General features: G+C 59.4%; 3 protein-coding genes across 11 annotated transcripts in view; 1 reads left to right on the top strand and 2 right to left on the bottom strand.

The window, feature by feature from the left end:
* Positions 1-4314, bottom strand: part of ANKHD1 (ankyrin repeat and KH domain containing 1) — a 99390-nt gene extending 95076 nt beyond the window's left edge. For all 9 annotated transcript variants that reach the window (XM_040078089.2, XM_040078090.2, XM_040078091.1 and 6 more), the window contains exon 1: positions 4036-4314. In XM_040078089.2, the coding sequence (XP_039934023.1) occupies positions 4036-4314 (279 nt within the window). The remainder of the gene's footprint in view (positions 1-4035) is intronic.
* A 790-nt stretch (positions 4315-5104) lies between these two features.
* On the bottom strand, positions 5105-17094 carry SLC4A9 (solute carrier family 4 member 9). Its single transcript, XM_040078100.1, has 21 exons — positions 16826-17094; positions 15111-15271; positions 14749-14898; positions 14579-14640; positions 14323-14480; positions 12614-12698; positions 12199-12353; positions 11529-11645; positions 11174-11348; positions 10802-10935; positions 10416-10687; positions 9715-9770; positions 9413-9595; positions 9169-9282; positions 8391-8552; positions 8060-8238; positions 7744-7816; positions 6791-6859; positions 5749-5922; positions 5268-5414; positions 5105-5155 (listed from the first exon to the last, which is right to left on the bottom strand). The coding sequence occupies exons 1-21, from the start codon at positions 17092-17094 to the stop codon at positions 5105-5107; spliced, it is 2946 nt and encodes a 981-aa protein (XP_039934034.1).
* A 2672-nt stretch (positions 17095-19766) lies between these two features.
* HBEGF (heparin binding EGF like growth factor) lies at positions 19767-25949 on the top strand. The gene is made up of 6 exons (XM_040078105.2): positions 19767-19851; positions 20081-20254; positions 22127-22304; positions 24220-24375; positions 24489-24581; positions 25657-25949. Exons 1-5 carry the CDS (start codon positions 19809-19811, stop codon positions 24559-24561), a joined length of 624 nt encoding a protein of 207 aa, XP_039934039.1. The 5' UTR covers positions 19767-19808; the 3' UTR covers positions 24562-24581; positions 25657-25949.
* Positions 25950-25959: the final 10 nt, after the last annotated feature.

The following is a 25959-nucleotide window of genomic DNA, read 5'->3' as shown; positions in this document are numbered from 1 at the left end:
TTCATACTATCTACTGAATTTGCATCCACTTTTTGAATTTCTACCCCTTACGGTAAAGAAAATGCTGCTATTTACATTGTTTCTAATACAATGAAAATGGTATTAAAAGTGTCCGAGCATTACATTAACCTCAGAAGTCAAAAGATGCATTGTGCACAGCTTTTACAAAGTAGATCCATGTTAGGAAGGTTCAACAATGCAGCAATGACTTTAAGAGACAACACTGCTAATTTGAAACAAACTACATATTTACTCTGAATTTCAAACCCAGTTTAAAAATTAAGAGATCTCAGATTGTGGGGAGAAGGGGCCCCAGAAAAGATCTCCAGGTACTGAACTGCTCTGGAGTGCATGCCATTCAACTACTCATCCTACTCCTTGTAGGAGGTATGTTATGTCTGATTTTTAATTATGCTTTATGTAAATATCCCCAGAGGCTTATGCAATAGGTACAGGCTTAAGTAAGGCAAGCTGGTGGAGGCAGCTCAGGAGAGGGAAGCCGAGAGCTGAGCTGACTCCATAGCCAAGGGCTGGGTGAGCTCCAGTTGTCATTGAAGGTCTCCAAACCCCTGAATTACAGAATATGAGAGATTTGCTACATTTGTACACTCACTGCCAAAAGCCACTTACTGAACCAAGCTCCCAGATCCTCTGGTTCTGTCGGCACCGCCAGCTTCTGCTACTTGATTTACAACAGCTCAGCAAACGCGCCGTCCCCGAGCACTAACACAGCCACATTTATCACCTGCCTCAACCCCTGCCTGCCACACTTTGCTGCTGGGAGGGTTTTTGATGAGGATCTGCGCTTTCTGTGGCCACCAAAGACCCCACGGACGTGCACTAATCAGCACTGCCCTCCCAGCACACCTTCACCTTGACCTACAGCCCTCACAGCCAGGCTGTTTAATACTCGTGCCTTTGGCTCCACTGTAAGCACCAGCAAAATTCACAAGGAGTGGTAATAATACACTTAAAGTCACACCAAAAATCTCACTCTAAACAAGTTTCAGGCTGTGTTCACACCCTGATCAAGCTTAGAAGGCAACTAAGCAACTATTTGCACTGAGGTCAAAACCACCTCATTTCTCAGGCTGCAGCCAGTGGTTGAAGTTTCTCCGAGCACCCAGGAGATCCACAGCAGCCAGTTTTACACAGGAACAGCACAAACCTCCTGGCCTCATCCCTCCATGCCCAAAGACATGCTTCAGCTTGCAATTGTTTCTATTTGCATGTGATAATTTTAACTGGTAATTCTAGAAAATACTCTGCACAGCTGCATTCAAATTTCACCTTGTGGACCTAATACAACTCATCTGTACAGGATCCACTTCAGCCCTTGGTTTCCCAACCAAGAGCCTGGTCACTACCATAGGCAGGCACTGAGCTAGGAAACCAGAAAGCTTCGATTTTCTCCCAGTTCTGCAAGCCAGGATAAATGGGGCACATCCTATTCACCTGTAAAATGGGGACACTACTCTCCACTGTAAAGTACTTGGGAGATCTGATCTAAGAAATGCAATATATTTTCAAGAAGGTTAGGTTAAAATATATTGCTCTTTTCATTCTCTAGATAAATGCCTCATTATATTCATTGTCCTGCACTTCCCTGATGATTTTCTTTTTTAACTAATTTGCCATTTTGACCAGTCCAATTATTTTAGCATATTAAACTCAGACTAACACAAGGATACAAAACCTAAATACCACTGCAGACACGCAGCAGGTCCTACAGAATACTGTACTATTATTTTTATGGCTTCAAAAGTAGAGAGAAGAGAACAGATCAAGGCAGCATGGCAAAAACTCACTTTTTTTTTTTTTTTGTTTTTTTTTTGGTTTTTTTTTTTTATTTTTAATTCTCCCTCTAAGTTCTCACTGATTCCACCCACTGGTAATAGCTGAAGGCATACACCCAAATCAGTGACTCATGGCACAAGACCACAGTCCAAACAGTGACTGACTGGCTTCTCAAAGCAGTGCTGTTCAAGAACTGCACTGTTCCATCCCTGGACCTTAATTGCCCTTTCTTTGCTCAAAAAACAAAACAAACAAACAAAGTGAAACACCCATCACTGACAACAGGTGCTTTCTTAGTTCTCAGGAAAAAAAAAAAAAAAGAAAGAAAGAAAAAAATTCCTCCTTGGTGCTCTCAACCATGCAGCCCAGCCTAGGCACATTCTTCCCACCCATGCTTCTTCCCCAGGTAACTCTCCACAACCAGAAACACAGGACGGAAGAACTCCCCAGGCAATTTCAGCTTTGAGATTAGCCCACCTCCTCTCTGTGTGTGCTGGAAAACTTCAAATATCTCAATTCCAATTAATTTCTTCTATTCTGTAGTTTAAATAATGAACTTTTCCCCAGAATTTTCAAACAAATCATTTAGCTTTAAAAATTGTTTGGGAACCTTTATTTTTTTGACCTCAATGGCAACCTCCCAGACATATTATTTATAATAGGCTGTCTTTCTTAATGCTTGCTATTAGTCAAAAGGGTGCTTAGTAAACATCCTAGCTGTCCAATCTTCACATCCATTAAATAGTGGGGTGGGTTAAAAAGGGATAAGCTTTCAAAGTAGGACTCTGCTCACCTTGTAAAGAGCCACAAACACCTTGACATAGCCCACTTCTCACCATTTTCCAGGTTCTGTAGCTACTGCTTTGTATCTTCAAAGATACATTGAAATGTGAAATAAAAGACCTCCTAGAGAGCAGGCACTCATGGATTACTTGTGTCCTACTCTGTCTATGGTAGGTCTTCCAGTTCCCCCAAACATGTATGTACTGGAACACCTAATTCCATATGGGACTGAACATGGATGTCAGGACATCAATCACACAAGGAACACTCACATACAAGTGCTCATCTGCCCGATCATTAGATATTAAGTTTAGTTAAATGTCCTGCTGTTAGCACCACTTCTAATGTAGCTTAGGTGGTCATGAGCAAAATGCAAATGTGGATCTGCATCAGTTTAATCACTTTTTTTAAATTCAGGTAAGACCTAGTTCAGGTCTTAGGAGGGCTGGACAAAAGATGGTCATCAACAGAAGGCAAAAAAATTTAGCCACAGGAGGATGAGTGCAGGCTCCCCTCCTTCCATCTCTCCAGAAGGAACAAGAACACATCCTGAAGTACACTTGCTTGGCCTCCAAACTAAAAATGGGATGCATCACCTTGGTTATTTTCTTCCTCCTGCACAAGCCCAAAGGAACTGCAAAAAGCCTGAAAGCAGTAGGAAACCACTTTCTCCTGCTTTCCACTAAAACTATGTAAGGGCTGCGATCCAGCTGTGATCCCATTTTTTGCTAAGAGACTACTAAGGAATGAAGATTCGCCCTTTGGTGCGGCAGTGACAGATAAAAGCCTTCATTTACCTTCTCTCCCTAGGCTACATAAAGCAGCATTAAATGCCAGTTAACAGGTCCAACAACGCTCCATTTGGGTTGGGATAAGGCCCCCTTCCCTCCTCCACACCCTCCCTTTAAACCTCTCCGCAGGTTTGGAAGATCAAAGGAAGACACCTCCAATACCCTCTTCCATTTTGTTGGGTAAGAAATATTTCTGTTGCATAAAAACGTGTGTGTATAGCTATATCTACAGGAATTCATCCGTGTCTAGGAACCCCGAGACCAAGGCAGCAATAGCGGGGCTGACGGTTTCACTTTGTTCTCCGTCGGGTGCAGGATCTCGCCTCCCCCTCCAAACCTGCTCCCAGGTGGAAGCGGCTCCTTGAGGTCAGGACACATCCTCACCCCGCTCCGCGGCCGCGGCGCGCAGAGGGCCCGGCCGCCCCCGGTCCTTCCCCCGGGGCCGCCGGGAGGCGCGGCGGGGCGAGACCCCCGCGCTCGCTACCTCCTTCCCGGCCCCGGGCCGCGCCGCCGTGCGGGGCCGCCGGGACCCGCCCATGGCGGCGGGAGGCCCGGGACGAGCGGGTGCAGCGCGGCCGGCGCGGCGAGCGGGAGGGCGGGCGGGCCCCGGCCGGGCCTGTCAGGAAGCGGCGGAGGGGAAGGAGGGCGGGCCGGGATCGCTCACCTCGGACACCTCGTCCTCGTCGCTGCCGGAGCCGCCGCCGCCCCCGCTCCGCAGCACGGCGGCCGCCAGCTTGAAGTCGAGGGCGGCCTCGCCGGCCGCGGGCGCGCCGGGGCCTCCCGGCCCGCCGGGCCCGGCCTCCCCGAAGAGGCGCACGGCCCGCAGGCCCAGCGGGGAGGGCCCGGCCGCGGCGGGCGGCTCGGCAGCGGCGGGAGGCGCGCGGGGCGCCACCGAGTCGATCTCCTCGTCGGCGGCAGCGGCGGCGGTGCCGTCCGTGAGCATCGCGCTGGTCCGGGCCCGGCCGTCTCCGTCCCCTCACGGCACCGCGGCAGCGCCACTAACTTCTCACACCCTACCCGGCCGCGGCCGCCGCGCCGCCCCCCCCGCCGCTCCGCGCACGCCTATTGGGCACTCTCGGCCGAGAGCGGCTCACTATTGGTCGTTTCGTCTGCCACTCAGGGCTGCGTCACGAGCTCCCAGCATGCTGCCCTGAGAGCGCACGCCGAGGCGGTAAGAGTGCGCCGCCCCGCCCCGCTCGCCCGGCCTCGCTTCCTGAACTTCCCTAGCTATGATTGGGTCTGTGGAACGTCAATCATATGCCCTGGCTGAGCTACGGGCGTTGATGGGGCAAACGAGCTGTCGATCAAAGCGCATCCAGGAATCACGGTTTTGATTGGTCAAAAGACACATCGCTCACAACGCACGGCGTCTGGCGTCTTTCGATTGGTTTCTGCATACCCTGGGCCCTCCTCCCCTTCGAACCCCTCTGAAGGACTCCGTCAGCGCGAAACACCGTCACACGCCCGGCTGCCAGAGTGGTGATTGGGTCGCAGAGCTGCCAATCAAAACAAAGGACACGCCTCCCCTGTGGCCCCGCCCCCTCCCGGGTGCGGGTCGCCATAGGCTGGGCTCCCTGGCTCGCCTCTCCATTGGCCACGCCCGTTGTGACGTCACCACGCGGCCACGTGGCCCGGGGGACCGGGGGGTTTCGGGCCCCGCCGGGGTCTCGGGCCCTGCGACCCCCGGCCCGGGGCGATGGCCCCGCACTGCCCCGGGCCCGCCCCGGCCCGGCCTAGTTCACGGAGAGGTTGATCTGCGGTCCCGGCCGGTGCATCGGCTCGCACTGTGGGGGGAGCAGAGGTTTCGGAGCTGGCACCGCGCCCACCCCGGGCGCCCCCGCGCGGCTCGGTCCCGGGGCGGCTGTGACCCAGCGGGGCTCCCAGGACAGCACCGACCTCCTCGGCTCCTCTGCCGTGCTCCGGCCGCTCCCGGGGGGGTGTCCCTGCCGCCCCCGGCCCGGGCAGGGGCCCGTCCAGCCAGCTCAGGTCGTGCGGGGAGAAGATGCGCTCCAGCCCCTTCCGGATCCCCACCAGCGCCAGCAGCTGCGGCCCCAGGCACGGGTCAGGGGCCGGGGGACAGGCAGCGTCTCTCTGTCACATCCCCCTGTCACCCCAGGAAATGCCGTGGTGGTGCCCTGTCACCCCGCCTGGCCCTAGGGGACCATACTTGCCCAGCAGTGACACTCGGCCTCTGGTGACAGACCCACGGCCTCAGACCAAAGGGTGAAGGCTGGTGGCAAAGCACCCCCACGCACCATCTGCCAGTGTTCTCCTCCCCTCCCAAAGGTGTATGCTGGGCCCGGTGATGCTCGGGGCCGGGGTGGGGAGCGCTCAGCCCAGCACCAAAGCGGTGCCGCCGATTCAAGGGGTGTCATACCATCAGTGGGAAAATAATAGCGGCCACGGTGGACTTGAGAATCCAGAGCAGGCCCAGGCAGAGCAGCTGGATGATGGTGTAGAGGTGCACCCGGCCTAGGGGCACGTGGCGGAGGTAGGCAAGGTCTGGCAGGTGCTTGGGTGGCATCAGGAGCAGCCGCGCACGGTCCATGAGCTGCAGCGAGAGGGTGGCAGAGGGGTCGCACCTGTCCAGATACTGGGCAGCTCTCACCTCCCTCCCTGTTGAGACCAGGGCCAGCAGGATGGGGCTTCACCACCATTTCTGCACTTCAGCCCTCTTGCCTTCTGTGCTGACCCCCAGCTGATGCCTGGGCCAGTGAGTTTGTCCATAAGAACAGGGGTCCTGGTGCCACTGTCACCCCAGGCCAGGGGAGCGCTTTCCAGACAGACCTCTAGAAAGGGTTCTGGCTGCCCTTATAGGGTTAGTTGAGAGATAGCACCCGTTGGTCCTCCTCAAGTCAGACGAAACTGCTGCAGCCTCCTCCAGAGCACAGCTCTGGGTTTCCCAAGCGGAGTGAGGGTGGGAATTTCCCAGCCTGTCATCTAGAGCAGGGTAATTGCAAGGAAACTGTACTATTTAGAGGAAAAAATGGTGTAGATAATTCTGGAACAGGGTTTTTTTCCCCCTCCCTTTGTTTCTTGGGAGAACAGAGCTGGCACATGAGCAGCAGTACCAGAACCAAAGGATTGTCATGTCCCAGCTCTGCCTGCAGCTCCCAGGTGAGGAAGTCCCTGTGGCTTTGAGAGAAAGTCGGTGTTATCCACTGGTCACGCTTCTCCCAAACCACCTGATCCATCAGTGCACAAGTTTCTCCTGCTTCTCAGCATCCCAGAGCCCTCCTTTCCCTTTGCCTTAGGAAGGTCCCTCTCTCCCTCCTTGTCCTGGGCCTGGTGGGAGATAGCTCTGTACACTGCAGAGAGCTGAAATCCAAGCTCTGCTGTGCAGTGGCAGCTGTTGCTGAGCAAATAAACCCCCTCCTCCCCACCAGCACCCCGTCCCAGTGCAGCCCTCCTGAGCTCACCTGGATGCTGTTCAGCGCCGTCACCCCCATGTGCAGGAACACCCCATACAGCACCGGCATTGGGATATACTGCAAGACAGTGGGGTGGGGATCAGCAGGGCTGTTCCCTGGGGGTCCTGCCTGCTCAGTGTCCTCTCCTGTAAAAGCCTGCATGGGTGTCCACAGCCTTTATTCCCTACAGCCCAGCCTGGCCTTACTGAACCCCTTGAGGTTCACATGAGCCCATGGCCTCCTCCGTGGTCCCTTTGGATGGCATCTCGTCCCCCAGGTGTGTCACTGCACCTCAGCTTGGTGCTGTCTGCAAATGTGCTCCTGCTGTCCTGCTGTCTACATCTTTGATAAAGATATTAAATAGTATTTGTCCAGTAGGAACACTTGGAAGACACCACTTGTTACTAGTTTCCATTTGGACACTGAGCTAGTGACTGTAAATCTCTGGACATGGCCATCCAACCAATTCCTGATCCATCTAAAAGTTCTTCCATCAAATCCAGTTGACAGGTGAGGATGCTGCGAGGACCCCATATCAAAGGCTGTGTGGGACCAGCCTCAGAGGTGAGGAAAGAGGTCGAGGAAAAGAGATCTCCTGTCTGCCCACAGGTAATCCAGGGCCACTGGAGGGGTTTCTCCTAGCACGGCAGTGGCAGCAGGTGAAATCCAACAGCAGCCATCTCATCCACGTGGCAGTGTGGAGAGGTAGTGGTGAGGTGTGTTTGGGGAGCACAAGGACCCCGATACCCATGGGGAGGATGGACAGGTGACATGAGGCTGCAGTGCCTTGTGTGCCAGTCCTCCCGTGGCACTGGAGACAAACCCTTGGTGCAGCCACAGAGTGCACAGCTCCCCCCTGCCTGTGCTGCCTCAGTGGGTCAGGGTGAGGAATCTCCAGCCCTGCAGGAGAATATGGCCACCCCCTGCCTAGGGAAAGAGGACACCTCAGCCAGGCTTCCTACCTTGAGCAGGGAGGCCATGAAGATGGAGATTCCCATCAGGAGAAAGACGGTCAGGCCTGTCAGCCTCTGCTCCCTGTGGGTGACAGCAAAGGTGTCACAGGTGCCCGGGGTCCCTTGGCAACCCACCCCCCGCACCTGCCCTCCTGGTCCCCAGGGTCTCTGCTCTTTGCAGTTTTGATGGCCACAGGGAAAGGGGTCAGCTGTGGGGAGATCCCCACAGCCAGGTCAGATGGACAGTGTGGGCAGGTCCCTGTCCCCTGGCTCCACAGCCATGGGCAAGGGGCTCCCCAGGGCAGGGCCCAGGCTTGCTGTTTACCTGATGCCCAGGAACTTGGGGTGCTCGCCGGGGGCTGAGGTTGCACTCTCCTTCCTCAGGCTCTCCATGTGTGCCAGGGAGATGACAGTGGCTGAGACATACCAGGGCAGGCCGATGACAGAGGTGACGAACATCAGGAGGGAGACGCAGAGGAGGTCCAGGTGGAAGCCGGCTCCTTTCTGCAGGGGAAAAGGCACCAGAGTTGGGGGCATGTTCTCACTTTCCTGGCCAGTTTGGGGTTCTGCTCTCCCCTGGCTGCTTCCATGGGGCCCAGCCAGGACCTGGATCCTCCCCGCTGGCCGGTCCTGCCTGTTCCCTGTCCCCTGCTCACCTGCAGCTTGTACTCCTTGCGATTAAGAATGACAGCCGTGATCTGCTGGTCCATGAAAATGAGGATGGTGACAAGGACAGCAGGCACCGCGGACACCAGGCAGACCCACCATGGGTTGGCTCCGAAGGGGAAAACGATCCAGCCCCGTGCTGGGTTTGTGGGCTGTGGAAAACAGAAGGGTCATGGCAGCTGCCACCCACTTGTGGGATGTGTGGCACAGCCAGGTGATGGGACCAGCCCCAGGGACCTGCCCCATGTGCCCAGGCTGGAGCCCTACAGACACCCAGGGATGCCCCACCTCGGGAGGGAAAGAGCATCCTCACTCTGGGCAGAGTGACCCACCAGCCCCCCACAAGGACTGTGGCAGAACAGGGTGTTGTTCTTGGACACCACAAGCCAGGAGCTGGGCATGTGCCTGTGACAGCAGGTGGAAGAGGTGGCACTGGGCAGCGATGATGGTGAGCCCGAGGAGGTGGTGGTGAGCACTGGCTGCTCTGGGGCACTGCCAGCCTCGCTCCACACCAGGGCAAGAAGTCTAAGCCCAGAGCTGAGCTTGTGGCTCTTGCTCCAGTGTGATCTCTATAGCCGAGGACTGAGCCAGGTTATTTACAGTGCGTGGGATCAGCTGTGTCCAGCCCTTTCTCATTTGCTGGAGCGCAGCCTGCACCCCTGTAGGGCTGGAGCCAGTGACGAGAAGGACGGTGACGGCACAGTGGGATGGCTACGGTGGTGGGCACAGACCCACACCCTGACAGTGCTGTGCCCACCCTGCTGGCACCTTCAGCTCGCCGGGGACAAGGAGCTTGGGGGTCTCCAGGCCCAGGACAGCATCGACAGTGCAGGAGGAGAGGATGGCCAGGACGACGGCGAAGTCGCTCACCAGCTTCCGCACCTGCAGATGGAGAGGGTTTGACCCAGGCTGGCAGGGGTGGGTGCTGCTCCAGGAGCACCCTTGGGGTGCAGCACCCAGAGCCATCCCCACACCAGTGGCCATGTCACTGCGGTGGCTGAAAGATGCTCACCCCCACAGAGAAATAGCGGCTGCTCCTGAAGCGTTTGAGTGCGAAGCAGAAGAGGAAGGTGCCCCCGAAGAGCAGGAAGGAGATGAGGGTGACATCGGGCACATACTGGCAGCTGGTCCCCAGGAGATGCCCGCCTCGATCCAAGCACTGGGTCCTGCTCAGCCCTGCGGGGGTGGCAGGAGGCTGCAGGGACAAGGTGAGCGGTGAGGACACATGGTCACACGTGTGGACACAAGGTCACACGTGGACACCTTGGGCCCACCCCAGCACCTCACCTGCCTGCCTGGGAGCAGGGGCTGTACCTGCTGGGCAACCAGGGGTGAGGGCAGCAATGTGTCATTCCCTGCAGAGCTGTGACCTGCAAAGTGACAGGGGTCAGATTGGTGCTGGTTTCATCAGGATGACTGGGAAGATGCTGCCATCAGGCTGGGCCCTCAAGCTCTTCCTGAGGGCTCAGGGTGCTGGATGGAGCCCCGTGGGACCTCTGAGGCCTTGGCTATGGCTGATGCCCAGGGAGCACCAGGGAGGCGATGTTCCCTGTAAAGGGCTTGGCTAAAGCACCAGACACTCAGAGGCATCGATCCCAGGCTGGCCAGCACTGATGTTTTTTGGCACATGGTGTAGGTCCCATTTCCAGGGTCATGTCTTCAAGCCCCAGAAAACAGCCCCTGATTTACAGACTGGGCTAGAAGTAGCAGAGCAAACCCATCCCGGTGCCCCTTTCCAGCCTCTGACAGCCCCCATCCTGGAGGCGTAGGAGATGGGTTCTCCTTGCTCCCTGTACTGCCCTGCCTGGTTCCTGGGCAGCTCCAGGGGGCAGGAAGAGATGGACAGACTGTACAGAGGGAAGTGGAGGACACTAACATGGACAGACAGGGGAGGATGGGATAACACAGCCTCTTCCTCCAGTGCCTCCCCAGATCCAGCCAGGAAACACGTTCCCAGCAGGATCCTGGGGCAGCAGCTTCCTGCTCCCCACCCGCCCACGGCTGCTTGGGCTCACCGGGGCTGGACAAGTTGCAGGTGCAGCTGTAGGAGGTGACGTTGTCCAGCCGGTACTGCCAGTTGATGGGGAAGGCATCTGCCAGGCTCAGCATCTTCTTCAGGGAGTCGTAGATGAATATCAGGCTGATGAGCGCGCAGAAGCCTTCCTCGGTGAAGCGGGTGAAGTACCGCACCAGGTGACTGGCCTCGGTGGCCACCAGCACCACACCAAAAAAGGCCACCCAGAGCCCAATCCAGAGGCGGAGCTCCAGGTAGTCCAGGCTGTGATCCCTGGGGACAAGGGTGGCTCAAAGCCTCGCCGGTGACACCTGCCTGGAGTGATGGTGGCCCATGCTCCAGCCGGGGGACAGTGACCTGAGGATCCGTCCCTGACAGTGAACTCACTGGCTGAAGGAGAAGAGGAGGCGCTCAAAGACCAGCACGGGGCCGGTGCTGCTCAGGATGGTCAGGGGTTGGCCCGAAAAGAGGCAGAAGATGAAACCAGCAAGGGCTGTGCCCAGGAAGCTCTCCAGCACCCCCTGAAATGCAGGGAAGGGGTGATGTGGCAGGGAGGAGGGTTGTGGGCCCGTCTCCCCAGCAGCACAGAAGAATACAGGGTCAGTGCTGGGGACCACGGGGGAAGGAGGAGGCAGAATTGAGGCGATGCTCAGGGTGTCCTGGGGGTGCTGGTGGGAGGTGGGCACGCAGGGGCCCTCTGGACTGGGCTGAGTAGAGTTGCCATGCAGGGTGGGGTTGGTGCCCAACGGCCACACCGACCTGCATGTTGGCAGTTGCATCCCCCAGCATGCCCCCGAAGGTGATGGCGTTGGTGACCGTTGCCAGGTAGATGTAGAGCACTGCTGAGAGGCACTGAGGGTGCAGGGCATCAGAGAAGTCGCTGCCGTACCACGGTGCCTTCCTCCGGATGTCTCGCAGCAGCCCCCCAAAAAGTCTGGGCAGGAGGAGGGAGCTCTCAGAGCAGACCCCACAGAGAGCTGCACAACAAGGGATTGTCCCTTCCCCTGGATACAGCGGCTCAGAGGGGCTTGGACGTGGTAGCCCCATGAGAACCAGTGACCTGCCCCAAATCCAGCACCCTGCTGCACCTCCCGCTGCCCTTCCAGACACTGACCTGCCTGTCCTCTCCAGCTCCTCCCCAGAGTGTGGGTGTCCTGGGCTGGCTCTGTCCCCAGCTGCTGTCATGTCCCCATTACCATGTGGTTGCTGGTCCAGTGGGTCCACAGCGGTCCTGTGGCAGAGCAGAGCCTGAGACAACAGGCTGCAGGTTGGGACCCTCAGCACCCAGCTGCATTTAGGGGACACTAGGACAGGAAAGGGAGAATGGAGAGAAGACAGGGGTGCAAACAGGGCTTTGTGTATCCCCTGATAATGGAGAGGAGAAAGATCAGGAAGAGCACGAGACATGGCAGATGATGATCTTCGAAGGTTTCTTCCAACTCAACCGTGATTTTCCTCTGGCAAGCTCTGGAGCCAGCCCTTGCAGGACTGGTTTTAGTAGAGGAGCTGGGCAGAGCCTAGGGTGTCGTCAGAGGCTGAGTTTCACATCTGAATGCTGAATCCCAGTGTTCCCATCAGCTCCCTTTGGAGGGGATCTGCCATCCACTGCCAAGTGGGACAGCAGGACTAACAGCAGGAGGGACCAAAGCAGGGACCTGTGGAGGGGCTTGGCTGGGACAACTTCATCCCCATGGAGATGTAAGTTCAGTGTCACAGACAGAGATATCCCTGCAGGAGCCTGCTGAGGGGCTGGCAGGGGTTGGGGTGCCCTCCCTCCAGCCCACCTCCTGCGTGGAGATGGCAGATGTCTTGGAGGAGGAATTCGGGTACTGGGGTCCCATTTCCCAGGAGGAAGCACAATCAGCTCATCCAGGAACGCCTCTATCCCTGTGATGAGGTCCTCTCGGTGCTCAGCCTGCCGGGCAACCCTTTGGAAGAGCTGTGAGGAGATGCCGTGGTTTAGCCACCATGTCCCTGCATTCATCCGCTTGGAACTTTCCTCCCAGTCTGCAGACATCACCAGGAAACAAACCCACCCACTTCAGGGCAAACCCACCCAAGCTTTTGGGGTTTTATCCTGGGCAAGGGAGGCCACCAGCTCGCCCCATCCTCTGCCCTCCAGTGCAGCCTGCAGAGGAGAGGAATCCTGGTGTCCCCATTCCAGGCCCATCCCATCCATGGGTGCTGTGCCAGGCTCACCTCATCTGTCAGCAGCGTGGCCATGGCCCTGCCAACCTCGTGGTAGGCTCTCACTTTGGGGGGGCCCAGCAGGATGAAGAGGAACCTGTGACAAGACAACACATCTCCAGAGCAGCCCTCTCCTCCCCAGTGGATGTTTCTCTGGGGGGATTTCGGGGTGCTGGGGATGGTGGCTGGGCAGGCCTGGGGGGCTTCTCCACCCTGAAAGTGTGGTCAGGGGCAGAAGACAAGACTCATGTCTGCAGTGTCTGCTGCCCCTGCATGGCAACTTCACAGAGACCATGGGACCTTGGTTGGATCACAAGGGTCTGCAGAAATCCAGACTAGGAGGTGTGGGGGAACAGGTTTTTGGGACAGAGGAGGAGAAATCCTCAGCTGGAGGTGTCTGAGGCATCATTTTCCTGGGAACGTTGCTCACAGGCAGGATGCTGGTGTGTTAGGGAAGGAGAGCTTGCCAGCAGGCAAGCAGGCAGCAGGTCTGACTGGACTCTGAGGACATGGGAGGAAGCTGGGAAAAGAGCTCAGAGCCTTTGATAAAATATGGTAAAAAATCCTACACTTGAGAGGAGGGTGCAAAATCCCCAGAGGGACCATCCACACAAATGTTTAACTGAGTTCTCCACATCTTTCCAAAGTTGGCTGGAATGGTTACAGTCCTGAAAGCCTGAGATTGTCAGGCAGTGACTGTACCCTGAGCAAACCCCCAGAGAGCGGGCAGGAAACTCCTCTGGCTGCACAAGTGGGACTTGACAGAACCCCCAGGTGCTGGAGGCCTCTGCAGCCTGCTCCAAAGGGACGAGAGGTGACAGTTCCCACACGGGATTGCTTTCACCCAGGCATTTGGGAAAACCTTCAGACCCTAGAGATGGATCTGGATGAGAGACAACCCTGAGGCAGTGGCTGCACCCGTGGAACAGCCTGGCATGGTCAGCAAAGTGGGTGGCACCCTGGGCAAAGGGATGGGCAGGGACAAGGTCTCCCTGCTCTCCGGTTTGGGGGAGGAAAATACCGGGCAAGGGGTTATCATGAAACCCTCGAGACCCAGGAGCATTCATGGGGACTTGCCACGCAGCTCCCGCGGAGGAGAGAGCCGCAGGCGGGTGGGTGTCTGTCGTGCTCCTCGCAGCTCCCGGGGACGGGCGCTCTGGGCAGAGTGACCAGGAGGTGGCAATGTCCCTCCTGATCCCCGCCTGCCTCCTCCGAGCTCTTCGTTGAGGAAGTCCTCAGCTGGAGGCGCACTGCCCCTTTCCCCTCACGGCTTTAGAGGATGCGTTCCTCAGCCACGGGGAAGCCGTGGGGACCTCCTGCCCTGCTTCTCTGCCCCCAGCCCATCTCACCACTCAGGAGAACAGCGGGAGGGCAAGAGTCACCTAAAACCCTGCATCCTGTCCCCGCCGGCAGGCCCCAGGCTCCCGGCAGTAAGTGAAGAGCATCCAGAGCCAGCTGAGGACAGGGAATGCAGAGCCCAGTGGGAATGAGCCAGGGGATGTCCCTTCCTTCCCAGGCTGCCCAACAGAGGCTCCACACTCAGCCCGTTCTGGAGTGCTCCTGAGGAGCAGGAGGGGAAGCAGTGAGACGGATTCTAGGGCTGCACGTGGCACTGGGTGCAATTCCCTTTGCTTTGGAGAAGCAAAGCCTTGCCTTGCGTGGGAGGAAACGGGGACACCGGGGTGAGGGAGGGCACAGAACCATCGGCCGTGCTCTGTTACCTGCTCGGAAGAGAAACCTCAGCCAGCGAGCCAAGGGACACCCCACGCCTGAGGCGAATGAAGGCTGCGAAGGGCTTTTCCAGGAATTCAACTTCCCCGACAGCAACGTGGGCTGCCTCGGCCCCCGGAGGGACCTTCTTCTTAAATCTGTTTCTCAGCTGAAAGGAAAGGGATGCAGCAGATGAGTACTCAGGATGCCGTGGCGGGGCGTTCAGGATGCAGCAGCTGCTCCCAGCCCAGCTCCGTGCTGCCATACCTGCTCCTGGAGAGGCGTTTTGGAGAGCTGCCTTCTGGGTTCACACCTGCCTTTGGCTTTCTCTGCAGAGAAAGAGAGGAAGCGGCAAAATCCATGTGCAAGCCGTGGCGGGCACTGCCCCGGGCTGGAGGCAGCGGGGGGATGCCCGGTGGGTCAGCCGGGTTTCCTACCTCGGCAGGGAGAGAGACAAAGCTCGGCCAGGAGCTGCAGCAGGGATTTTGTAGGCTGGTGCTGCGGCTGGAGGAGCAGGAGGGCTGCCAGGCGCTCCCTCAGTGCCGGCTGCAGCTCTGCTTCCTCGGGCTGCCCGGAAAGCGCCTTGTCTGCATCAGGAACAGGGACAGCTCTGAGTTCCCCTGGTTCAGTGCCCATTAGGGAGCTGCCCAGGGGAGAGCCCCTTTAGCTGGAGTAGCAGACAGCCCCCCAGGTACCCAACTGTCCTTCATCAGTGCTGTTCTGTGGGCACCTCCTGGTGGCCTGTCCCTCTCTGGTGGCCAGCCCGTCCCAGGTGACGACCTTTGCATTACCCATGTACCGATTATTTCCTTGAAGCTGGTGGCATCCAGATCCAGGAGCATCGTCCCCTTCTGCAGGCACGTCCTCAGCTGGAACAGGCTGTACAGGGGCAGAGCTGGGACATGGGGTGCGCTCCAGCGCTCTCCTCCATCCTCCACCTTCTCCTCGAACTTTATCCACCTGCCCAGGGAGATGTGTGGGGTCAGTGGCAGCATAGGCCGTGTGCCCCGTGTCAGGCAGTGGGAGCTGGAGCCTGGGTCTCTCTTTGAGCTTAGCAAGGGGCTGGCACAGGCACGGAGGGGTTTGGGTGGCTCACAGGGGCCTGCGGTCAGTTCACGGTGTAGGGGCAGCTGGACAGACAAAGTGGTCATGGCCCCATTCCTGCAGACCCACCCCCCTCTAAGATCTGATCAGGGGAACTCCAACCATAATAAGTTGACAGGATGGTTCAAGTGTGAAAGGACCTTAGAGATCATCTAATTCCAACCCTTCCACCATGGGCAGGGACACCTTCCTCTATCCCAGGTCACTCCAAGTCCTGTCCAGCCTGGCCTTGAACACTTCCAGGGATCCAGGGGCAGCCACATCTTCTCTGGGCAACCTCTGCCAGGGCCTCATCACCCTCATAGGGAACAATTTCTTCCCAATATCCCATCTGATACTGATCTCTGGCAGTGGGCAGCCGTTCCTGCTTGTGCTGTCACTTCAATCCCTTGTTCAAAGTCCCTCTCCATCTCTCTTGGAGCCCCTTTAGGCACTGGAAGAGGCTCTAAAGTCTTCCCGAGCCTTGTCTTCTCCAGGCTAAACAACACCCCACCTCTCTCATCCTGTCTCCATAGCAGAGCTGTCCCAACAGAGCTGTTCCAGCCTTTGAATCATTTCCCTGGTTTCCTTTGGATGTGCTTCAACAGGAGCTGGATGTGGTGCCCCAGAGCAGTCTCACACAAAGCAGAGCAGAGGGAGCACCCCCTCCTCACCCTGCTGCCGTGGTGCAGCCCAGGGCACACCCGGCTCTCTGGGCTGTGAGCGCACAGTGCTGGCTGATGTCCCATCTGTCACCCACCAGCACCCCCCGCTCATTTTCCGCGGGGCTGCTCCCAGCCCATCCATCCCCCGGCTGTGCTGGGGCTGGGGGTGGCCCTGCCATTAGCAGCGCTTGCTGGAGTCAGAACAGAAGTGTCTTGAGCTGTTTCCACGCTCGGGCCATGCCAAATATTTTAACGCCGGGCACAGACAGAGCTCCCCTTTGTCCCCGTGGGTGGGCGCGCAGCCGCGGGGCTCTCGCCGTGCTGCACGGGCAGAGCGTGCCCCAGCGCTGCGGGCTCCTGCCGGGGGGCAGCCGTGCGGGGACAACGGCGCTGGGTGCTAGCGAGAGCCACTGCCCGGCCGCGTTGGTCCCCACAGACACTCCGAGCCCGGGCGAAGACACACTGCTGTCCCCAGACCGCTGTGGCACATGTCCCCATGTCCCCACCGAGGGGTGGAGGGGCGCCATGGGGGACATCCCAGCCCCGGTGCAGCTGGAGCCTTGGAGAGGCAACAGAGAGGAGCAGGAGGAAGGGCTCTGTGCCCGGCCTGCCTGACATCCTGCCCTCTCCCACGAAATGAAGTCAGCCCGGCGTGGGCACTGGCTGGGCAGAGCCCTGCCTTGGGGCTGAGGCACCGCCAGCCTCGGGACGTGCCCTGGGCTCCCAGAGCGTGGCCCAGCAGCTCGGCTCTCGCAGGTGCGCCTACCTGGCCATCTCCCTCCACTCCAGCCCCGCCGGGGTGCTGAGGAGCTGGTTGAGCTGGATGAAGAGCAGCGGGCAGGTGAGGTCCCCGCTCTCCTCCCTCTGCAGGGCAGCACCCGCTCTCCGGGGCGCTGCGGCCATGCTGGAGGGGAAGATGCTGCAGCCGAAAGCCTGTGAGGGAGCTCCAGGGTTGCCGCCGTCCAGTCTGGGCTGTGAGCAGCTGTCTGCTGCCCGGAGAGCCGTGCCACCCGCCCCGGGCACGTGGGCTCGCATGGCCACCGGCACCAGCAGCCACAGGCGTGAGCTCACCTCCCGCACTCACGGGATCCCACTCACCCCACACCTTATAACAGCGGTGAACTGGTTTAAACTGGCCACAAACAAATACACAGGAGCCAAACCCAAAACAAACATCTCAAAACAGCAGGGTCAGCCCCACAGGTCCCAGTACGGTTGTGTCCTGCCACGTCCAGCTGCCCACTTGGGCCGGGGAGCAGGGCACCCACCTGCCTCCTGCGGGTGACCTGCGTGCACCAGGATGTCCGTGGGGACCAGCGTGTCCCCAGCCCTGTCTGCACCCTGCAAGGCGTTGCTGAGGGGGTGGCAGGGCCAGCCCTAGAGAGCCGGTGGCAGTGTCCGTGCCTGTGCGAGGGTGCCATCCCCATGGCAGGAGGGGTGACACAGCCCGTGGCACCTCCTCCTGGGAAAGCGGATATGGGGACATGCTCTGGGGAAGGATGTGGCATCGCTGAGCAAATCCAGAGTGGGGAAATGAGGGGCTGCCAGTGACGGGGCTGACGGTAAGGGCTGGGAGGGCTTCAGGGTTGTGCCGGAGTTCACAAGGCTTCTGTGCGAGCTGCAGCCGGCGGGCGGACGGAGGGGGAAGGACGTGGGCACAGCCGCAGCGCCCTGCGGGGACAGGGACACGGCAGGGCCTGCACGGCGCTGCCAGCAGAGAGCAGCCACGGCGCTCGCTGTGCCCATGCCATGCCCACCGCCGCCGCTCGGCCCCCCGCACACCAACCGCGGGGCTGTGTGCACTGCAAACACGGCGGCGACACCGCAAACACCCGCGGCTCCGGCACGGGCCGCCGGTACTGGAGCCCGCTGGACCCAACAGGATCCAGCCCCAGGAGCGGCTGGAGCAGGGCCAGGCACCACCACCACGGCGGAGTCACGTTTTGGGGAACTGGGGTGGGAGTGTGGGTTCCTGAGGTCCTGGTACCTGCCTGCCTCGCAGGAACTGAGGCCGAGGATGTGGCCCGGGGTGTCCAGGCTGCTTGCTCTGCGATACCAGCGGGTACCACGGTGCGTAGAGGGGTGCCCTTAGCTGGGGTGGGGACCATGGGGACACCCCTGGCAGAAGGACACATCGATAAGGAGCATCAGGGATGCCCCGAGGCACCCAAACCTTCCCGGGATTCCCCTGCCCCTCCTGTGGGGGCTGCCTCAGCAGCATGGGATGGAGCATGACCGGCAGCAGGAGCAGGCAGGGAGGCCGTGGGGGGCTGCAGGGGGTGAGCAGGGGTCATGGGAGGCTGTGGGAGGCAGAGGCAGGAAGCAGAGGCAGGCAGGATCAGCAGCCTGCACACATCCCTCCACCCTTGCCCGCTGCCAGTCCTCTGTGCCAGCAGCTTCCCTGGCAGCTGACGTGAGCTGGTTCCTCCCTCTCCCGAGGTGCCAGGGCAGCTGGCAAGTGCTGCCTGCACACGCTGCCCGCGCACGCCCAGCCCGGCCTTGGGGTCGTGGTGAGGGACTGGCAGGGGCAAAAAATTCCATCCCAACATGGGGACCTGCCCAGGAGCCCGTGTGCGGGACTGCCCAGGGACACAGCCCCTCGCCCGTGCCACCACCTCGCTCCGCTGCCAAAGGCTTTGGGCTCCTGATGGCCGGAGGAGGCGGAAGGAAAAACATCCAGCAAACAATCGCAAAAGTCAAGTCTGAGCAAGAAAGAGGGTGTGAGCAGGGGGGTGCCAGATCCGGTGGTATTCCTTGGAGACGGCAACAACAATGGCAGGAATATTTGCTCATGCCTAGCTGAGCCCAAACCAGCTATGGGCTGGGGGCTCGGAACCTCTAGAAAACAGCCAGGGGCCTCTGCTGGCCCAAAGGAGAGCTGGAGCAGGACCCTGCACTCGCCCGGCACTGACGTCAGTGACGTTTTTTGCACTGTCACCTGTCCTGAAGATGGGGCCAAACACGGCACACGGTTGCCAGCATGGTGGAGGGGATGGGGAAGATCTGGCAGCGCCCAAACACAGCATGCTGGGACAGGGACAGGGACAGTGCCTGGCTGAGGGGAGTGTTGTGAGATGAGGCTGTGACTCAATTGCTTGGGCTGCGCAGGAGCACAAAGGGGGCCTTGGGGACAGAAGGGGTCTCTGCTGGCATCTCAGATTGCCACCACCTCCCTGACCCACCGCTGGTGCAGAGGCACCTGGGGGGCAGTCTGTCCCCTTTCTGAGGGTCATCCCATCCCCAGGGCCAGGGAGAGTCGCAGCCCTGACTCCTGAGGTCTCCAGCCTCTCAACTGATGCTCCTCTTGTGAGGTGCGGTCGCTCCTCCAGCATCCTCGGGCACCTGCCAGCCGGGGCCTGGAGCCACGGGGACCATCATTATCCCCCTCCCCTGCCCTTGGCTGGGGCCGCTCTTTTTCCCTGGCCATCCCCTGCCCTCCGCGCCCTGCAGAGACCCTTCTCCCCCGGGTTCCCACAGCCCAGCCCGCAGCGCGGAGCGGCACCGGGGCGGCGGTGGCTCTGGCGTCCCGGGCCGGGCTCCCTGGTCCCGGTCCCGGGCCGCGCCGGCGGGACGCCTCCGGGGGCGGCGGGGAAGCCCTTCCCGAGGGCGGGGCGGTGTCTCAGCCCCTCCCCGCCCCGCCCCGCCGCCCGCAGCTTTCTACCCACCGCGGGGCCGCCGTGCTGGAGAACGGGCAGCGCTGCGGGAGCGAGCGGAGCGCGGCAGTGCCTGGACGTGTGTGCCCGCGGGTCATGGACGGGCGGGCGGTGCTGATCCAAGCGCTGCTGGCGGCAGGTACGGGCTCGCGTGGGGACGGTCCCGGGTGTGGGCAGCGCATCCCAGCGTCGCGCTCGACTGGAGGGTCCCGAGCTTGTGGGGGAAATGGTCTCGGGCAAGGCGGGTACGGCCGGTCTTCGGGCAGCGCGGTCCCGGTGCCGGGTGTGGGCAGACAGGAAGATTTGCCCCTGTCCCTCGTGGGGGGTCGGGCAGTGTCAGCCCCCGCTCCTGACCGCTCTCTCCGCAGTGTGCTCGGCGGCGGCGGGCGGGCTGCGCCGGGACGAGCTGCACAACGAGGTGCTGCACAAGGGCGGTGGCGGCGGCGTGCCGGTCCCAGCCACGGCCCCGCTGCTCGGCGGCAGCCCGGAGAAGGAAGGCGGCGGAGCGGCCTCGGGAGACGATTTCAGCGAGCTGCCGAGAGGTACGGACGGGATAAGGGGTCCCAGGGTGGGGCCGGGGTCGCGGGGCGGGCTGGGGGCAGTTGGAGCGGGAGAGGTCGCGAAGGTGCCGGGCTGAGCTCGGCTCAGTCCCGCGGGTGCCCCGGCAGCAGCTCCGGCTCCGCTTCGGCGGGACTTGCGGTGGTGGGTGGGAGCAGCCCCCAGGTACCGAGCCCCGGCGACGGCAGACCCGAGTGGGAGTGGGGCACCAGCACGGAACAGCGGCGCTCCTGCCACGGGCTGTCCGCGTTCCTCAAGTCCCCTGCGGGGCGGCTTCCGTGGGGTCCTGGGTCTCAGCTGCTCGGCCGGAGGAGACCGAGCCCCTCGTGGCGGGGTCGCCGTGTCGGGGACCCGCGGTGCCCTCCCGGCGGTGGCCGTGGCGCGGGGACCGCCGTGAGTCACCGCCGCCCACGCGCGGCTGCTCCTCATTCCGCGGCAGGGCTCGTCAGCCCGCGGCCCCGCCACGGGGGCGGTGGGGGCACTGCCGCTCTCTGGGGCTCCCGAGCACCCACTCGGGGCTCTTTGCCCCGGGCTGGCACCAGAGAATGTCCCGGGGTCTCTCATGGGGGTGAGCCCCGCGGGCCGAGGCGGTGACGCGTACCTGTGCCTCGCACACGCGGTGTGCCCAGGGCAGCACCTGGCAGCAGGAGCGTGCTCTGCTCCGTGCAGCCCACCCTCCCATTTTTCCGTGTTATTTTGGCTGTGCCAGCAGACTGCGACAAAAAGCTGGCAAAACCGGGCCGAACCACTAGCACCGGGGGGACTCGGCCCTCGGGAAACGCAGCAGTGTGTGTCGGCTGGCTGCGGCTGGGAGATAAGCCGCGGGGCAGGGGACGGAGCAGCCTCTGCTGTCAGCCGCATCCAGGGGTTTCTCCAAGCCGCTGAGTTTCCTGGAGTATCGGTTTTCTCCAGGCGCAGCGTGGAGGATTTCGAAATAACTTTGCTAGGTGTGCAACCGGTGTGTGCCAGCACGAGAGGCGCTGGTCCTGTCAGGAAGCGGCTGAGAAGGAACTGCGCAGGTTACAACTTGCCAGGCTGGACTCTGCCGCGCTCTCCTTCCCGAGCAGCCCTGGGCTTAGTTCACTGAGGTTACTGAGCGCCATAGCTCGGGGGGAGCTAAAAAATCCCCCTTGGAGCAGTGAGTGCTCCCCAATACCTCAGCACCTAGTGAGATCAAGCTGGGAGCTGATTTTTTTTTTTTTTTGGCATCTGCATACCTTAGAAACCATTCCAGTAGCGCTGCCCGTGTTGGGGGCTGTGTCTGGTTGAGGAGTTTGGTGCTCCAGTTCCCACCGACCCAGCAGGGGGCTGGCCTGGCACCAAAAGCCGCTGGTGACTGCACCACAATTAAAACAGACTGTTGTAATTTATGGGAACGATGTCCTCACCACCTCTTTGGCTCTGCAAAACCAAAACTTAAGGCAGGCTTGCTCTTTTAATCCTGCCCTGGGGTGAGTAAGGCATCCTTGTGCCCACGGGAAGGAGAGTCCATCTGAGCCATGAATAGGGTCTTAGAAAAGCCTCTGCTTGTCAGGGAAATAAAGGCCAGATAAAGGGGCAATTAGCAATGTTCTGTATTCAGTGGAAACTGGTGCATATAATAGCAGCATTTGAGATGTATGAAGCTCTGTTCCCCCTGCCCTACTCCTTTCTTTCCTTGAGAATTGTTCTTATGAATTGGAAAGGCCATGATATTTGTGAGGAGCTGAAAAAAAAAATGCCCCCCCACCCCGGGCTCGGGGGCAGCTCTCAGCATAAAGAGCTGTGGGAGCCCTGGGATGTGGCTTTGCCTTCCCTTTGGTTGGCACGTGGAGCTGATCTGACTGTTGTTCTCTCCTTCCCAAATTGTTTTCCAGTTGCCTTCCTGTCAAAGCCTCAAGGCCTCGTTACTCCCAAGAAGAAAGGGAACGGCAATAAAAGAAGAAAAGGCAAAGGCCTGGGGAAGAAGAGAGACCCGTGCCTGCGGAAGTACAAGGATTTCTGTATTCACGGCGAGTGCAAGTACATCCGAGAGCTGGGAGCTCCCTCTTGCATGTGAGTTGCTGGCGTGTGCCTCTGCGGGGGGAGCCTTAGTCGTGGTTCTTTCAATTCTCCAGGCCGAGCAGAGGAAAAGCAAAGATATTTTTAGTGCATGTTCCCTACCCGTGCAGGGACAACTCTAACTTGGCCTCTTCCTTGTACTTCTTGAGAAGTGTCCACCCCTCCCCCAGAACCTGTCACAGCCTTTCAGCCAGGGTTCCCTGCCTGCACGGTGGGCTCTGGCCGAGCTGCCCTACCGGGGCTGCAGGATGGTGTGTAGGGCTGGGGTCTGGCAGCTGAGGGCTTCTGCAGGTCTGGTGTGGGAAACCTCATGCTGACCCTCTCACTGTAAATCCTTCACTCAGATCTCGGGGCTCCTGCATCTGTCAGAGCGCATCAGTGCAGGTGGGGAGGAGCATCTCTGCCATGCTACCAGCAGAGCAGAGTGGGGGTAGCACCTTTGGGGACAGGCTGCCAAAGCTGTGCCTGAGCTGTCCCTTGGCCTGATGAAAGACAGGGTTCTGTACCCCTCCTTGCCTGCCTCTCTGGGGTGCAGAGCAAGCAGGGACTGGACGAGGCAAGTGGAGGAAAAAATGTTTGCCTGCTGCTGAGGCACCTGGATACAGCACTGCTGCTGCAGGAAACACCCTGGGGTGCATATTTGATCCCCGCTGACGTGGGCAGGACTTGAGCTGGCAGATATGTAAGAGGCTTTGTTCTTCACTATCAATCCTCTGAGCCACCCAGCCTTGAGCTCAGGGAAGATAATAGCTCCCTGGCTTATGGTGCCCACAGGATCCACAATCTGCAGGGATCAAGCTCCACAGAGCTCCTCTAACTCCCTAGTTTCTCCCTGTTGAAGCTGTCATGAAGCTGGGCCCTTGCACGGGGGACTCAGGACTGCCAATGAGGGGAAATCTTTGCAGGCTCGGTTTGAATTGGCGACCCAGCACAATGTGTGTCCCAACACCCCAGCCTAGGACTGGGCCAGCCAGGTGTCCCCTGCGCAGATCCCTGGTGCTGGGAGAGGACCTGGGACACAGGCGAGCAGCAGGGATTTGGGGGCTGGCTGCGTCTCTTCAGGATGGTGGTCTATCCCCGGGTGACATCTCTCTGAGCCATCAGAGCTTTTAGTAACAGTGGCCAACTGCCCCAGTCTCCTCTGATAAAGAGGCCTCGTGTGGACTGGTGTCACTTGGTTGTGGCTGCTCTTGGTGGTTGGCTGTGCCTCTGTCACAAGCTCTCCTGGGGCACAGGGTGGAATGAGGATGCTGCTGGACTGGGTCCTGCACCTTTGCCATGCTCCCAGCCTTGCTGCTGTGCCTGGAAGGTGATGCTGGCATGTGGCACTGTGAGCCCAGGAGGAGGGCTGGGCTGGAGATCAGCCAGAGGGTCAGTGGTGCTGGATATAGAGGGATATATTTATCTGGTTGCATTAGTGCGATGTGGCTCAGGGAGGACTGGAAGCCTCCCAGCCTGTGTGGAGCGTTATTTGTGTTACATGAGCAACCTCCCAAGTCTCCAGGGATGGGACAGCTCTGAGCTGGCAGGGTGTGCAGGGACATCCTGCCCCATGGGAAACGCTGGGCCAGCTGCCTCACTGCTCCCTTCCCACTTCCAGAGGTGGTCTGGGCAACCTGTGTCTGCCTGGGGGTGACTGGGAAGAACACAGACCCCAATGCCTTCTACTGGGGGAGAGCTTAACCTTTCTAGGAGTCTTCACTAGGTGCAGGAGAAGTTTAATTTACCAGTACAACAGAGGTGACGGTGACATCAGACCTCCCAGCTCAGGGGTGTGGGGACTAGAGGAACAGGCAGAGTGCTGGTTAAGGCTGAGCACAAAGGCATCGCCTTCCTATGGGGTGTGGGGGACAAAAAGACCTCCTGTCCTTGCTCTCCACTGATCTTTATGACTTTCCTTCTTGCTCAGATGCCAGCCAGGCTACCATGGAGAGCGCTGCCACGGCCTCTTGCTGCCGGTGGAGCACCGGCCCAGCGTGTACGACCACACCACAGCCCTGGCTGTTGTTGCTGTTGTCCTGTCCTCCCTGTGTCTCCTCATCATCGCAGCCCTGCTGATGCTCAGGTGAGTGCAATGGGACTGAGCTCTCAGATCTGTGTCCCTGGGACGATTGTGAGCAAGAGGAGGGTGTCAGGGGCTTCTCCATGCCCTGAGCATCCCTTTGCTTGGCCTCGCAGGTGTCACAAGAGGGGTGGCTACGATGTAGAAAACGAAGAGAAAATCAAGCTGGGCATCACTGTGAATCACTGAGGATGCCAGGTGCTGCCGAGGTGAGCCTCTGGCTGGGCATGGGGCAGCAGTGGGGCTGGTAGACATCTGGGGGCTCTGCTGTTTGTGCAGCTATGTAGATCCTATGGCAGAGCTAGGCAGGAACTGGAGGCAGCCTGAGTCTGGAGAAGCAGCTGGCTGAGAGCCTGGGCTGCCCTATGGGATTCCAGTCTTCTTTTCTCCCCTCCCTGCTGAAATCACTGTTCCCTGGCACCCCTATCATTCCTAGGTCCTTTTTAACCCCAAGTCCCTGCTCTGTGCTGGTGTTCCATGCTTTGGGGATGTTTGGTAGTAGGGAAGCTGTGTCTGTTTTGTTTAGTTTTTTTTCTCCCGCTCATTTTGCTCCCTCTCTGACCCTCTGAGTCACTTCCCCTCCTTAGATATTGCCTCTATTTATATACATGTGTAAAAAACCCCTTTCCTTTTCATTCCCACTCTGCTTATTGCATCAAAGCAGTGCCTATCAGCTTGGCACGGAGGGGATCTTGCTACCGGCCTATGCCATGTTCCTCTGGCTGGGTTGGGGTGCCCTGCCCCAGGGGTGGCTGCAAGAACGGGTGCTAAAAATCTGTCAAACTTCCTCTGATCTGATCTAAATCCTGACGTTAGATGTGGTCATACATATTACAGCTACTTCTCTTCTTAAAAAAAACCCCAAGTCATTGTTCTTTGTGAGGATGAAGTAATGGCTTCGGAGAATTTCTGTCATGTTCATCACAGCGTTGGGGGTGGGAATTTTGGCTGCTCATAGAAGCTGAATTTTCAGGAAGGAGACTTGGCTTTCCAAGTCACAAGGCTTTGCTCACTGTCCCCTTTCACCCTGGGGATTACTGGGGTGGATGTGTCCAGGGGGAAAAGTGCTGTGGTTCCCTGAAGGGAAGCACGGTGGAGTACCTTGGCTCCCATCCTCCCACGTCCATCCCCGAGGGGCTGCGAGCGGCTGCTGCGGCTTGGGTGGGCACGAGGGTTCTCCCTCCGGGCAGCGTGGGTGGGCACCTCTATCCCACCAGGCAGGGAGTGCTCGGCGGCCGAGCAGCCCGGGAGCGCGGTGTGAGCTCTCCCGCCTCTCTCTTGCAGGGGTCGGCACTAATGCACTTCTACCTCCTGGAAGAGGCGAGACCGCGGGGCTGCGGCACGCTGGGGGCTCGCCGAAGCTCCGGGACGGCACCGGCGGGGCTGCTCGGGCAGCGGCCGCACTGCGGCAGCTCCGTGGCCATCTCCGGGACGGGGCGGGCCCGGGAGCGGTGCTGACCGGAGGCACACGGGGCTCTCTCCGGCGGCTCTCCGTCCGCCGCGGTGTGTGCCGAGGAACAAGCTGTGAAAGGGAGGAGACCGGGCTCGGGGCTTCCTTCGCCGCAGGAGGGGTGGGGGGGGAGGGTA

Source organism: Hirundo rustica, chromosome 14 (assembly GCF_015227805.2).
Source record: "Hirundo rustica isolate bHirRus1 chromosome 14, bHirRus1.pri.v3, whole genome shotgun sequence".
Taxonomy (NCBI): domain Eukaryota; kingdom Metazoa; phylum Chordata; class Aves; order Passeriformes; family Hirundinidae; genus Hirundo; species Hirundo rustica.
Note: the sequence above shows the minus strand (reverse complement) of the source record. Positions and strands in the feature narration are given on the sequence as shown.